This window comes from Chenopodium quinoa, unplaced genomic scaffold, assembly GCF_001683475.1.
Source record: "Chenopodium quinoa cultivar QQ74 unplaced genomic scaffold, ASM168347v1, whole genome shotgun sequence".
In the NCBI taxonomy this organism is placed as follows: Eukaryota; Viridiplantae; Streptophyta; class Magnoliopsida; order Caryophyllales; family Amaranthaceae; genus Chenopodium; species Chenopodium quinoa.
The window spans coordinates 2,118,362-2,133,812 of NW_018742461.1; the positions used below are offsets into that span (position 1 = coordinate 2,118,362).

Here is a 15,451-nt window from a genome sequence, read left to right on the forward strand (position 1 = left end):
AAAAAAATGGAGGAACTAAGGAGAAGAAAAGCAAAGACATTATTTTCTATGAAGTTTTTTTCCATTCATTTCTTTTACAGAGCTTTCCTCTCATGCACTCACTCGTGAGAAATATGAAATCTACATATAATAACACGCTATCATTGTGGTGGTACATAAGATCAATCAAAATTACTAATCATATAAAATAATTTAATCTAGGAAAAATTGCCCGGAATAATCCGACCTTTTGCCCGTCCGCTGAAAATAATCCCACCTTTGGATTATTTTTTAATAATCCCACCTTTATACCCATTCCACTATAAATGGTCCCATTTTACTTGGAACCGATTGAGCAGGTATTTTTTTTTTTTTAAAGTAGAATTTACACGTGTTGCTCCTTGATTAGTAAAAAAAATAAAAATAAAAAAGTAGTAAAAAAACCACCACCGCCACCTAAGCCACCCCAATTCAGCCACCACCACCCAACCTAAACCCTAGAACCACTATCCCACCCACACTTGAAACCACCAAGCTGACCGGAATCCCACCGAGCCAAGCCAACCTAAACCCAATTACCCATTAACCCAAGTACCCAACCCCTTAACCACATTAACCATTTAACACAACCCCTCCTCTGTGGACGACGACGACGACGCGGCTGGAAACGGTGGACGGGGGAGACGCGACGCGACCAGAATCTGGGGATGGGGGAAGTCGACGCGTCGGAGCTGGGTTTAAGGGAGTTGGTGGGTTTTTCGCGGACGGAGCCTGGGTTTAAGGGTTGGGTTTTCACGGGGGTAAGAGTGAGGGAGAGGATTGGTGGTTCATGGGAGGGGAGGGTAAGCCGGAGCCGCGTGAATGGGGTTGGCCGGTTGGGGGTTGGCTTGGTTTCGTGAGGATTCGAGGGTGGTTCATGTGGAGGTTCGTGAGGGAGGGAGGGGTTCGAGGGTGGTTCAGGGAAGGGGGTTCGATTGTGGTTCAAGGGAGGGGTGGCAGGGGAGGGCGGCGCGCCGGGATTGGTGGCAGGGGAGGCCAGCGCGCCAGAATGGTGGCAGGGGAGGTGGTTTGGGTGGTGGGTGGTTTCTAAATTAATTAATTGTTTTTTTATTTTTTTTAATTTTATTTTTTTGACTAATTGGGTGCCGACACGTGGCTAGTAACTTGCTATAACAAGTTAACTAACCGGTTGGGACCAATAAAAAAGATCGGGGGGTAAAGGTGGGATTATTAAAAAATAATCCAAAGGTGGGGTTATTTTCAGCGGACGGGCAAAAGATCGGATTATTGCGGGCAATTTTTCCTTTAATCTATACCAACTACACTAATCCCCACATCTTGAAGTTAGCATTAGTTGTGTACTTTACTACTTCGGATAAATGAAGGAAGGTGCACAAAACAATTAGACCACGTTTCAAAAGTTCCCAAATTTGTTAAGTTAATCTCATATCAGTATATCACCCCCTTATAATAAAATAATAAAAATAGAAATGAAAAAATAAAATAAAAATAAAAATAAAAATAAAAAAATAAAAAAAATTGAATGAAAAGAAAAGAAAAACACCAAAAAGAAAAGCACTTACAGTCTGCTAAAATCAAAATCCTTCCCTGTCTTAAATCGGTGACAGGCAGTCGTCGCCGACGCCTATTTTTGGCTCGCCAGAATAATCAAACACTTCCTTTTTCTCTCTCCTCTCCCCCCAAAAAAAAAAAAAAATCCCCAATTTCAAAACCCTAATTTCACCTGCAAATCTCTTCACTCCTTTGCCATAATCTCTCTCCACTTTGATTGCAATCTAATCGCAACTGAAATTGCCTACCAACTCCTTTAATACATTCGTCTTTTCGATCCAGATTTCGCAGTATTATACTTAATTTTAGTGACTGTTGAATTTATGATTGGTTATCGGTGGTTGTGATTCTCTCGAATCGATGATTTGATCGGCGAATTTTCGAGGAATTGGGGTTTTGGTTTTGTGCAGGGTGGTCGAAATGGCGGCACAAAACCCAGGGGATCTGTTTGATACGTATTTTAGGAGAGCTGATTTGGATCAAGATGGTAGAATTAGTGGCGCTGAAGCCGTCGCTTTCTTCCAGGGTTCGAATTTGCCGAAGCAAGTTCTCGCGCAGGTTTTTTTTCTTTTCTCTTTCTATTGAATTTTCTCTCTCCTGGTTATTTGGTGGTTTGTTTAGCGACTTTGAATTTGATGTTTTGTGAATTCAGATGCAATTGATCTAAATTTATGATTGCCGAAAAGTTGTTTGGCATTTTGTTGGTTAATTATGACCATTTTCAGGTTGAATTTGTTATTTGATTTATAAGGGTTGTCGTTAGATCGTCAGAACTGGTAGAGTAGTGAGATGGGATTATTGGCTAGAATGTTTGATGGTGTTTTTAAAAGCTCACTGAATCGACATGGTTGTGAATCTTGTGATTGATTTTAATAGAGGAAATTTATTAAGTATCGTGATATTGTTGTGTGTGTGTGTGGGGTGGGGGGAGGGAGAGGGGTAGAATATAGCTTTATATTCAACTAGTACGATTGGAGTGGTCAATAGGATGCCAAAGCTGCAGCATCTCTGCACTTTCGATGGATACCTATCATAGCGTTAAATGGCCATTCTCATCAATTTGTTGATTTGTCCCGATAGGGGGCTGTATACCAATTGCTGCCTCGGTTGTGGCAATGAAGTTTAGCTGGCTCTTCTCGTCATTTTGTGGACTCATGACATTCACCCTAACAGAGGCAGATAACTCATCACTACCTTGGTTCTGCTACTGATGGTTATAAGAATAGGGCAACTAATGTGCTATTTCCCCCCATCTTCTTAGTGCTTGTTTGTTATAAATATGGGGTAACTATGGAGTGGAAGAATGTGTAAGTTATGTGGTTGGCAAAAATGTGGTAAGTAGCTCACCAAGGCCACCCTAGGCAATCGGAATTTTTCATGGAAAGTTTTGCTTCTTATGATTAACCAAACAACAACTTACTATTACCGGCTTATGAAACTACATGAGAAAATCAAAACCTGATGATACATTAGTAACATTACTAATCATGTTCAACAAAATAATTACTTTAAAGTCTTACATTCCTTGATAGCAAATTGCATGGTTGGGATTTTTTGTTCTTCACTGGGTATTTCAGACTTTCAGTCATTGAGCTTGCAAAGTTGCAACTACAATACATTTGATGCTTATCGAGACTTGATAGTGATGAATGGCAGGGATGTTTCATCCAAATTGTGATACAGTTGGGAAAAAAATTAGCCGTGTAGCCTATTAGACTTAGAACGGATCTTTGGGTCATATGGCATGGTTGATTGAACCAGGGGATGGATGCAAATGAACTTAGTTTTTATATGTTTAAAGTAACTAGTTGCTCGATTCAAAATTACCTTTGTTATTGTTGTTTTTTTTTTTTATTTTATTTCATTTTATTTATTTTTAATTATTTATTTTTTATTTTTATGTACTTCCTCCGTTTGTATGTAGTTGCACCATTTCTTTTTGGCACTATAATTTAGGAGTGAAAGTAGGGGGATGTGTAGGGTATTGTGAGAAAAGAAGATTACATGAATCAAGGCTAGTGGGAATTGGTCCCTATATGAAGTACGTTTAGGGAAATGGTGCAATAGAAATAGAGGAAGTATCAGTTAAAATATTGGCCTATTTGGTCAAAGTTAGAAAATTTTAAACATAGATTATCACTATTGTATTTATCAAAACATTTGTTAGATTCCTCTCAATGTGTTACTTTTTTTTTTTTTTTTTTTTTTTAATAAATATCAGCTCTCATTCTCCATAATTTTTACTAATACATAAACAAATATATTAATGTTCAATGGTAAGGCCAATGATGGCTAAGTGTAACTCTTAAAAACAAAGGAGAGAATACGTCTTTCAAAGATGGGTGATGTTACTCTGGTCTTTGGATACCTCTAAGTGCTGACTTAGAACATGCACATTTTGGAATGTCTTCTTGTTTAACTGTATTATGCTGACTGTATTTCCTTTTTTTTTTTTTTTTTTTTTAATAAAAATTATTATAGATATGGACGTTTGCTGACCATAACCGAACAGGGTTCCTTGGTAGAGCCGAATTCTATAATGCTCTTAAACTTGTGACCGTTGCACAAAGCAAGCGTGAATTAACTCCCGAGCTTGTCAAGGCAGCTTTATATGGTCCAGCTTCAGCTAAAATACCAGCACCACAGATAAGTTTGCCTACTACACCTGGTCCTCAGTCAAGTACTGCTGGATCAACCCCTTCCGCACCTCAGACAAGCAATGTTGCTCCTATCTCTTACCATAACCCTGGACCTAGAGGAGTACCAGTATCACCTAATGTTAACATGAATCAGCAATATAACCAACCAGCAGTAAGTGGGACTGTGAGACCTCAAAATACAGTTTCTGGTGTGGCTACACAACCTGTGCACGGGGTTGGATTTCAAGGATTTCCTGGAGGAGCTCCTCAACCTGGATCAAATCTGCCTAATTCTAGACCTTCAAATGACGTAGGGGTTGTTAACACGGGAAGGTCACCAACAACAGTATACTCAGAGAGAAGTAGCAGTCTTTTGACGAACCAGTCTGGGGTGACATCAACAGAAGGACCAGCAGCTTCTTTACCACCTAAGCCATCTGTAACAGCAGGAAACTCTGCCACGCAGCCTAAACCATCACAAAATGGGTTCAGTCAAGGCTCTTTCTTCGGAGGTGAAGCATTGTCTGCCGCTCCGTCTCTGCCCAAAAGAGAGGGTTCTGTTCTTACGTCATCTGCTGGAAGTGTACAAGTCCCTACACCCTCGGTTCCAGTCTCAGCTGGCAACCAGTCTTTCTCAAAGCAGGGTTCTGTTACTTCTGTACCGAATTCACTTGCTGCACACTCTTTCGGTGGACAACATCAAAAGCTGCAATCACACGTGAAACAGAATCAACATATTCCAGTCCAAAATATTGCTCCACGTGGCCCTCCTGCATCCCCACCTAATAATTCTGCAGGACATCAGCCCCAGCTGCACTGGCCAAGACCAACTCAGACTGATCTACAGAAATACACCAAAGTATTTATGGAGGTTGATACTGATAAAGATGGGAAAATTACTGGTGAACAAGCGCGCAATCTATTTTTAAGTTGGAAGTTACCACGAGGTAGGTGGTTAGATTTTGTCATCTACTTTTATGCTTTATAATTTTTAGTATCTTATGTAGAAGTATGCTTGATTTCTTATTGATGTATAAGGTTTCATCTAACTTTTTTTGTTAACACTTTAATTGTGTTTCTCCTCTGTTTTTGTTTCATATCTTTAATTTTGAAGCAAGTCCTGTGGCTCTTGTGCATATTTTTTTGGCTGTGTGCTGAGTAACTTTCCCCCCTCCAACTGTAGTTTTTGTTTGAATTTTCATATTTTAAATTGTAGTTCTTGTTTGAGCGTTTAACCCCTCCCCTCCTCCCTCTTAAAATCCTGGCACTTTGGAGTATTGATTACGTGAAAGGAAAGTGGTGTGGGTGGTTATCTGAAGTCTCTGCAAAAATGTGGTGGGTAGATTGCTGAAGTCTCTCTGTAGATTCTGTTCCATTAGAAATTTATATAGACTAGAGCTGTAATGTGATTGAAATTTAAGAAGTCACCAACTTATAATATTGTGTTGTGTGCACTGTGTTTTTGTTTGGGGAGCTTAAATTTCAGTTTTTTCCCCTATAATTCTGTGCAGTGTAAAATTTATTTGTAGTACCCTCTAAAATATTTAGTGCTTGTGTGGTTGACATTGAAATTCATGGAATGTAAAATTTCTTATGAAGTGGGAAAAGTTGGAGTTGTTTGGTTGGAAAAGTCATGGGAAGCCAGTTTTCCTAAGAATTTCTGCTTCCCACAAAATGGAGGGAGCTACTTACCTAGGGCCCCTATGTAACTGAAACCTCTCATGGGAAGTAAAACTTCATATGCTCAGCCAAACAACAATTAGTCATTCCTAGGAATAAAATTGCGTGGGAAAATCATCTTCCTTGGCCTTATTATTTCCCATGTTCAACCAAACAAGCACTTTTCCATGGAGCTGAGAGTTATTGTAGTTCAGTCATGGGTTCTCAATTTTTTGTGTCATTCTGCTGTTCTGGCTGGATCAACTATCTCTTGCTGGAGTGTTTGGCTCTGTAAACTTTATACATTTTTGTATTGTAAGAAGATTGCATTCATAAGCATGTTCTTCTATTATGGATCAAAACAATTCTTTAGTGATCTTCAATGAGAATTTTGTTTTTTTACTGTAGAGAATTTAACAATGGAGGAATTGGTCTCTTGTATGGTGTATAGTATATATCTGTAGGGTATTGGGGGCATTACATTTTATGGGTTCTTTGGCCTCCTCTTTGTATAGGGTTTACAGGCCCTTTACTTTTTAAATGTATTCTTTTTTAATGAAATCGAAAAAAATGTATGGAATTTGGTCTCTTCAAATATTTGGATTGTTTCATGTATGACATGTCAGATTTCTATTTTTGTTTTGGTAGGAGCAGGTTTCCTTATTTGATGTGCCACTTATTCAGTATTGTTACATGTTCCAGAGGTCTTAAAGCAGGTGTGGGACTTGTCTGATCAGGATAATGATAGCAATCTTTCTCTCAGGGAATTCTGCATTGCACTTTATCTGATGGAAAGATACAGGGAAGGACGTCCTCTTCCAGCAGTTCTTCCAAGTAGTGTTGTGCTTGATTTCCCCGCAACTACTCAACCACCTGCTGGATATGGTAATGCAGGATGGGGATATTCTGCTGGTAAGCTGAGATGTTGCATTTTTCTGCTCCTTAACTTCATTCTGACTTCTATGCTTGATGAACTTTGGACTGACTGATAAAAAAAAAACAGCAAATAATGTTTAATGGGATATTTCCTTACGGAGCTGCCTCTTTTTACTTTGCACACTTTCTTTGTCTTTTAGGTTTCCAGCAACCACAGGCACCTGGAACTGCTCCAAGACCAAATGCACGTCCGACAGGGAAGCCACCATTGCCTGTTACGGCTCATATGTCATCTGATGATAGAATGCCACCTAAGCCACCAAAAGCCAAAGTGCCAACGTTAGAAAAGCACCTAGTAGAACAGCTAAGTGAAGTGGAGCAGAAATCACTCAATTTGAAATTCTTGGAGGCATCAGAGGCTAATAAAAAGGTATGTGTTGTGTACTTGCTCTTATATACTTCCAGTTCAGGTGCTTCTATGTTGCAATGATGCTGTGAAGTTTTGAGTGTCAGTTACTCATTTACACACACACACACACACACAGAGATTCCATATAATAAAAATAAGATTGGTCATGCTGACTGGATTTGACCTCTTGGTAAAGTTGAGACAATCGAAAGGGGATGAAAGGAGCAACTTATAATGGGTTATTGTGGCAAGTGCTGTACTAGAAACTCATAATTATGAGGAATATCTCTTCTATGAACAATCTTTATATGCTTCCTTTTTCTCTTTTCTTTTTTCTTTATTCTTTATCCAGGGTACTGTGGGTTGTGTGAGAATTGCTAGGGTCAGAAAGGTTCCTTAATCTTAGACTTTTAAATGTCTGTTAATACCAAATTAGCTTTCATCAGTTCTTCTTTCATTGAGGAACAAGATTTTTTTTTTTACCAAAGGCTTATTCAATTTGTTATCCAATTTCTGTTTCTGCATTTTTATTCTTAGGCTGTGCTTGTTTAAGGGGAAATTGTATTTTAAGAAAATTGATATTTGATTTTCCTATGTTTGGTTTGTAGTTGATGGAAATTATTTGTCTTAATGATAGAAATAATTTTTCTTTTGTAATGAAGGAATGCCCACATATTTCTTCCTATATGTTTACAATCTCTCTCTCTCTCTCTCTCTCTCTCTCTCTCTGTCTGTCTCTCACTTCCGTTTTTCTTTCAGTAGCTCCGGTATCAAGGAACCCTTAAAAGGAATTGATATTAGAATTTTGATGGAGATGAAATTCTGTTGAAAATGTTTTCTTTTGGTTTGAACTGTCTTTTGATTTTTGCCACCTGAGCTAACAGTCTTTGTGATTGTTTCCTCTCGAGCTAATTTGTATTATGATTGTCCTCCCGTGATTTATCATATCAGTCTCCTCCTCCTTCTCAATTGCTAGCAGCTCCTTGATGAGAGAATTATTTCTTCTTTTTTTTCTTCATTATATAGTGCGGGCTTTGTGGTGTCTGAGAAATAGAAATTGTCTTTGCTTTTGTGTTGTCTTTTGTTTTACTGAGAATGTTGTTTGGTTGATGCCAGGTTGAAGAACTGGAGAAGGAAATAAAAGAAGCAAGAGAGAAAACGGAGTTCTACCGAGTTAAAATGCAGGAGCTTGTGAGTACTTTTAAGCTTTCTTAATCTAGTAACGTTGTGTCACAATTGTTTCATTATGGCACAATTATGAGAATTTCTATGGAGTGGCATAGTTTTCCATCTGTGTGTTCTTTTGCATGTATGCACATTGTGCAAGGGTGTATAATTGCTATAGTGAGGCTCTCGAATGATTTAAAATGGCAACAAATTTGCATGTTTAGTAGATAACAATTACTACCCAATCTTTTGTTAAGAACCAATGTCTTTTTTCTATTACATCCGATCGTGAAAGCTGTTAATATATACGGAGTACTATATGCACACAAATTTATGCATTTGAAGAGAGAGTGTTGTGTGTGAGTGGGTGTAAGAAAATTTTGGATAATTAATAGTGTAAGAATAATCTGGATAGAGTAAGAGAGAGTAAGTGGAAAGGTAATAATATTGTAGGGTATGAGGGGTTTGGAAAAGGAATCTGCCAAAAATGGAATAAAGTGAAAGTGTTGGGAACTTTTTGGAATGGATGAAAACTTAGAGTACCCACAGCCATTAACTATTTGGGTGGTTATTAAGAGAGAGAAAATGAAAATATTAATAAAATATTGAGGAGAGAGAAATTATTGGGGTATCAATTGAATAACCAGGTTATTCAAATAACCGGTTATGTATATGGTCATGCAATTTTTTTTTTGCTTTTTGGTTGACATGGATGGCTAAGATTTTGACACGTAATACAAATATCAATGGTTGAGATTTGCTCTGAATTTATAACCGTTGTAATTTTTGTAACGGCCATAATTTTTAAAATACAATTCTGAAAAAAAAAAAAAATACACCAACGGCTCTATTTTATTTTTCTCTATAAAATGAGCCCAATATTGAAGTATTTTGAAACAACTTTTTTTTAAGTGAAAATTACTCTTCTTATTGGCAAATTGTGTTAAGATGAACATTCCAAAATCTAACAGAAAACTTGATAACTTTTGTCATTTGATAGAATATATATGTATGATTTTTATTATTGTGGAATGTAGTAGGGTTACAATTATTGTTTGTGTCTTAATTAACGACTAATTACGTACTAATTAATATCAAAATTGCATTATTTTTAAATTTTTGAGATTTTATCTAATTAATGTATGCTAATAAATAATTATTAATTTTGAATGATTATTACCAAATGCATTATTTAATAATAATAGAATTTAAGTAATAAATTGTGTGGTGGGGTTGGGTAAAAGTAGGAGAGAGAAAATGTATAACCAAAATATTATGGTTAACTATTGGCATACATTGGTTATTAAATGGTTATAAGAGTGGTTATAAGTGAGGTGGAAGATGGATAAAATAATAAAATAATCAATAACCAAGATGGGGTTGGGCAACCATTGTGTATGCTCTTATATTGTTCAGAACTTTCTGAGGTAGTATACAAATAACAGTGAATAGCTCAAAGAGAATATTAAGTTGAGGAAGTTCACTTGTCATACTTCCATTTTATTGCAGTGTGTCGTGTGTGTGGTTATGATGAGAGAGAAAAAAATGATGGTAAATTTATGAATTACAAATTTAGTTTTGTTACTTTTCTTATCATGTCATTTCCTATTGGTTACAAGAACGATCATTCCCTTTCTTTAACAGATTTTTTGGCGGTGTATAGCTTGCTTTGTTTTTGGATGTTATTATTGATAGTTCCTCACTACTTCAATGTTACCTTGGAATATTGATAACAATTTTTTTTTGTAAGGTTCTGTACAAGAGTAGATGTGACAGTCGCTTTAATGAAGTTTCAGAGAGGGCTGCTGCAGATAAGCGTGAGGTGTGAGCTTAATTTTTTTTCCTCAGATTTACCTTATCAGATAACAAAAGTGGTCACATTTTCACAAGTGTGACTTTTCAGGTTGAGTCTCTGGCTAAGAAGTATGAAGAGAAGTACAGACAAAATGGTGATGTGGCATCTAGATTGACAATTGAAGAAGCAACATTCCGTGACATACAGGTTTTTGTTGTGATTTATATTAGTTCATCAGGGTTGTAGCTGGTAAGAAGCATTTCCTTTAGCTGTTATAGTATAATTTTACTCTGATTATTTGCAGGAGAAGAAAATGGAGATGTATCAGGCAATTGTGAAGATGGAGCAGGATGGCACTGATGAGAACTTTCAGGTATTTTGTACTAGCTATGAAAGAAAACACAAGATGAACACGAACATTTCCCTTGCTTTTTGCTTTTCTGAGTCTGGAGTATCTTGTCAGGTTCGTGCTGATCACATCCAGTCTAGTTTGGAGGAATTAATAAGATCTCTCTGTGAACGTTGCAAGAAATATGGATTGCGTGCTAAACCTACCACGCTAGTTGAGCTTCCCTTTGGTAATTTCGTACACTTTTCTTTGATCCTCATTTCTTTTGAGTTCAAATCACTGATGAGGCAGGGGAAGGCTTCCCCACGTATATTGTATAATAGTACTTTGACATCTTTGGCTATCTCTTCTTGTTTATTTATTTTTGGTCTAGGCATCATAGTGTACTTGTTTTATTCCAAAAAATTTGTCCTGTTTCTAAGGGCTAGACATTTTACTTGATATTAAAACAAGGCCTAGCTTTAGACTGTAAACTGTAATATATATAGTTAAAGCTGGGCCTCATTAGGTACTGACATGTAAAGCCGGACAACCTTTCAAATTGCAATGAGTTCCAAGGCTTACAAGATTGTTAACTCTGGCTAAATCTTCATATCATCTGAAATGTCAGCTCAATTTGGATTGATTTTGTTCTGAAGCAGTTTTTTGTTTTTATTTTCTCAGGGTGGCAACCTGGCATTCAGGAGAGTGCTGCTGATTGGGATGAAGACTGGGATAAATTTGAAGATGAAGGTTAGTTGAATCTATATTGTTATTAGATGGAGAATCAAACTATTTCATTATTTTATGTCAGTGATCATTTTTTTATTGTTTGCAAGTCTTATTCTTCATGCCTTGCAGTTCTGTGGATTTTTCCACCTTTGTTTTCCTTGTCTGAATTTTTTAGAATTCTAGCCCATATCAGCCGCCTTCTGACCATATTAGCATTTCTCCTGAATTTATTATTATTGTGAAATAAACTTGGAAGGCCTATTTGATCTTGTCTGAACTTATTACCTAAAACTTGTTTTTAGGGTAATAATATGCTCAGTATTTGTGGAGATTTTTATATAATTACTTATTTACTTTTAATTTTAATTTTATATTTTAATTTTTGGTGATGGGCAGTTCTGACCTTAATGATCTCATGTCAACCATGTTATTTGCTGTTAGAAACTTTATCCAGCCATATAATCATTTTACTGTTTTTTCCCCCTTCATGTTCATTTTTTATTTTTTATTTTATAATCTGCTAACAGTTTCAACAGCTGAAAGTGAATAGGATTGTGCAAGCCTTGATATTTTGTTCATTAAATTTTCACTCAAGTGTTGTACTGTTATCTCTGTGTCTTGTTTGCATTAGAGAATGTGGGTATGTTTGGTTTTCTCATGTTTGTTTGTGCATTTGGTTTTCTGCTTCAGGTTACACTTTTGTGAAGGATCTGACTCTTGACGTGAATAACATCATTGCACCTCCGAAAACAAAAATTAAAGCTGCAAAGAAAGAAAAGAATATGATTTTTGAAGGTGATGCAGCTGCTCATACCTCAGACTCTGAAACCAAACCTGTCAAGTCCGCTGCAGAGGATGAACAGGTGGCAGAAAATGGTGTCGTAGGTACCCCTAAAGCAGTTGAAACGGTAAAGAATACAGTTTCTAGTCCTTCTGCTAGAAGTTCGCATGGAAGTCCACGTGATGGATCTAAGGACAATCATTTCCAAAAGCTTGAAAGTTCTGTTGCTTCACCTCGTGCCAAGGGATCTCAGAGGTATGTATTGATTTTATGGATGGCGTCATGTTTGTTGGATAGTATCTATTTTTTTTGTTAACTTTTTATTGTAGCTGAAAGTACCTTAAACAGGCACTGCAATGCTAATAACCCCACAAGCTTTGGCCCAATAAAATGTGACCTTCTTTGACCCTACCCATTATTGACCCACACCAATCATGACTACAAGCCCAATAACCAGGTCTACTCTCCATAGTAGCAGAAAACAAGACATGAAATTCTTTCTGTCAGATTCTACATTGTTTCTTATAGATAATTCTGCTTAAGTAAGCTTATTTTTTTTTGTATTTTCCTTCCCTGCAAATATATCTCCTAATATTTCACTTTTCATTGTTCCTATGGTCTTGAACAAAGTCAGGCATTTTTTTATGCTGGTAATATGTTTGGAATGGTTGCTTATAATCAGGATAGATCAATCCAATTTGACTCATCAATCGCACTTCATTGTGGGATGACAAATACCATTGTCTTGTTAACTATATACAGTATTGTTGTTATTCCTGGGCCTATACTGATGATTGTTGCTGTTTATCTGATGCAGTGACGTTGGGATTGCTGATGCTTCAATATCCGGGGAGAAGAGTTTCGATGAGCCGTCTCAGGGCACCTTTGATACTAATGATGATGCCGACTCAATCTGGGGTTTCTCAAAGGTAAATAAAACTATTATCTTGTAGCACTTGTAACAACTTCAACATTGTACTTAGAAAACCATGTACAACTAGGTTTTCTAGGCAAAGCTTCGTCAAATTGACATCAATGAAAGTTTAATAGTTTATTGCTTCTGTTTATTAAATTCTAAGGTCTGGAAAATAGAGAACTCATCTTTAGTTCACTTTGTTTTTGGACTGTTGCATTATCAATTGAGTAGCAGTTTTTCAGTCTCTGCTTGCTGTAGTAAAAAATTCGGGATAAACACCTCCCCCTCTCCCTGGTTGATGTTAAAAGAAACACTGTGCTCCACGAACCCCTCTATTCCTGTTATATTTGAACCAAGTTAACCTTAAATTTGTTGCTGACTTGTTTTTTAGGAGATGAAACTCGACAAGCATAATGATGATTTGTTTGGACACGGGCAATGGACTCTGCCTCCTATCAGGACTAGTTCCTCACAGGCTGATGACTTTTTGCCCAAAAAAGGCATATTTGCAGACTCTGTACCAGGCACACCAGCAGATGTCTTTGTGCCGAAAAAGAGCATTTTTGCAGATTCTGTTCCTGGTACACCAGCAGATGGCTTTTTGCCTAAACAGAGCATTTTTGCCGATTCTGTTCCAAGCACACCACTCTATGAATCAAGCTATTCTCCACAGAAATTTGGCGAAGGACTAGAGCGCGGTTTAAACTTTTCAAGATTTGATTCCTTCAGGTCATCAGATAGTGGCTTTCAGCCTCAAGAAAAGCTATCTCGATTTGATTCCATGCGCAGTACTGGAGATTTTGAGTCACATGATGATAGGTCATTTCAGCAAAGGGATTCTTTTTCACGGTTTGATTCTATGCGAAGTACTAATGATTTTGATTATGGGGATCGATTTTCATCATTTGATGATTCAGACGCTTTTGGCTCTGGGCCTTTTAAGTCTTCATTTGGAAGTGAGACTCCTAGGGGGGACTCTGATGCTTTCGGATCTAGTGCATTTAGGTCTTCTCTGGGAAATGAAACTCCAAGGTCAGAGATAGATGCATTTGGTTCTGTGGGGCCTTTCAGGTCATCTATGGCCAGTGAAACTCCTAGGGCTGATTCAGATCCTTTTGGGGCACCTTTTCGGTCATCACTGGGTGTTGAAACACCGAGAGCAGATGCTGATCCATTTGGTTCTGTTGGGCCTTTCAAGTCGTCTTGGGGCAGTGAAACTCCAAGAGCAGATACTGACCCTTTTGGTGGTCCTTTCAAGTCATCACTGGGCAGTGAAACACCCAGGGGAGAATCGGACTATTTTGGATACTCTGGTTCTTTTAAATCTCCTTTTGGCAGTGAGACGCCTAGGGGTGAGTTTGATTCTTACGGGTTTGGTGGGCCATTTGGTTCATCATTTGGCAATGAAACACCTAGGGGTGACATGGATGCATTCGGTTCTTCTGGGCCATTTAAGTCGACTGTGGGTAGTGAAACCCCAAAAGATCGAACAGATAGTTGGAGTGCGTTTTAGAGTATAGTGAGTTTATATTCTATATCCTTTGTCCAGTGCTTTGATGCTAGAGCAATTTTGCCTACAAATGTTAGAGCCCGGGAATGCTTCATCCTGGTGTTTTTACAGGCTCCCTAGCGTGCTGCAGGTTTGCCACCTGCTACCAACCAGCCGAAAATCCCTGCTACGATCTTTAAAGCGGCTTACTCCTGGCTTATCAGCTTCATTATTTTTAACCTTGGTAAACATTCCTCTATTATATATTTTCTTGGGGCTTTGTTGGGTTTGCGAAATTTTTGCTATTGCCATTTTCCTGCTGATGAGAACCTTTGGGATTCTTGTTTTTTTTTTCCTCCTTAGCCAATATTGTGGCTTGTAATGAAAATATAGTGGGCTGGCTTTGTAGTATCAGCACGAGTGTATGTTATTCTTTACAATTACCTGGTTACACGACTGTTGTGTTACTCTAGTGTAGCTGTGATTTTTTGCATTTTATCTTAAATTAAATGTCATTGAATATTGTATCTCAACAAAATTGAATGTTTTTGCAAGTAGCGTGTAGAGTTGAATCCTAATTTTTGACTCGGTCTGTTTGAATATGGGAGGGACTGTTTAGATTGATCTGAAGAAATTTTCTGATGTAATTTTTGCAGTTGTTTGCTTAATACTCACCGGCTGTAATAAAAGGCAGATCGACTGTGATTCTAGAGACATGTTTTCAAAGGTCACTGGCCGCAACGAATAAAAATACACAGTACTCTGTATGACTAACACGAGCATGAAGCAAATTTCTTTTACGGAGTAAATTTTATTTTATTTTTTTTCCTTTTCAAATCCTTCAATTTCTGATTTATTCTATCATTTAAATATCATGATGCTCTATTGTAACTATCCTTATGATAAAAGGAACATTAACTGTTACAATTTCTCCACATACCATAGAGCCAGCACAATTGGAGCTCGAACTCATGACTTTAAAGTTACAAGTTGAGTTTCCCATCAACTTCACCAAGCTTAGCTTGATTTAAATAAATTTGTACCTATTGACTTCTCCGCATTATACTCCTATTTATTTATTTATTTTTTGTCACATTTGACTTTTCATG

The 15,451-nt window shown here is 37.4% G+C and overlaps 1 protein-coding gene across 2 annotated transcripts; it reads left to right on the plus strand.

The window, feature by feature from the left end:
- The first annotated feature begins 735 nt into the window (after positions 1–735).
- LOC110718665 (epidermal growth factor receptor substrate 15-like 1) lies at positions 736–15,402 on the plus strand. Of its 2 annotated transcripts, XR_002510946.1 has the most exons (14): positions 736–2,109; positions 4,033–5,137; positions 6,552–6,761; positions 6,926–7,155; positions 8,251–8,325; positions 10,052–10,123; positions 10,205–10,303; positions 10,401–10,469; positions 10,560–10,674; positions 11,109–11,177; positions 11,847–12,192; positions 12,755–12,866; positions 13,245–14,586; positions 14,999–15,402. XR_002510946.1 is itself a non-coding variant. In XM_021897547.1 (13 exons), exons 1-13 carry the CDS (start codon positions 1,972–1,974, stop codon positions 14,364–14,366), a joined length of 3,762 nt encoding a protein of 1,253 aa, XP_021753239.1. In that variant the 5' UTR covers positions 736–1,971; the 3' UTR covers positions 14,367–14,920. The 2 variants fall into 2 exon arrangements, 1 of the variants encoding a protein (XP_021753239.1); XM_021897547.1 differs by lacking the exon at positions 14,999–15,402 and having other exon boundaries at positions 13,245–14,920.
- The last annotated feature ends 49 nt before the right edge of the window (positions 15,403–15,451 follow it).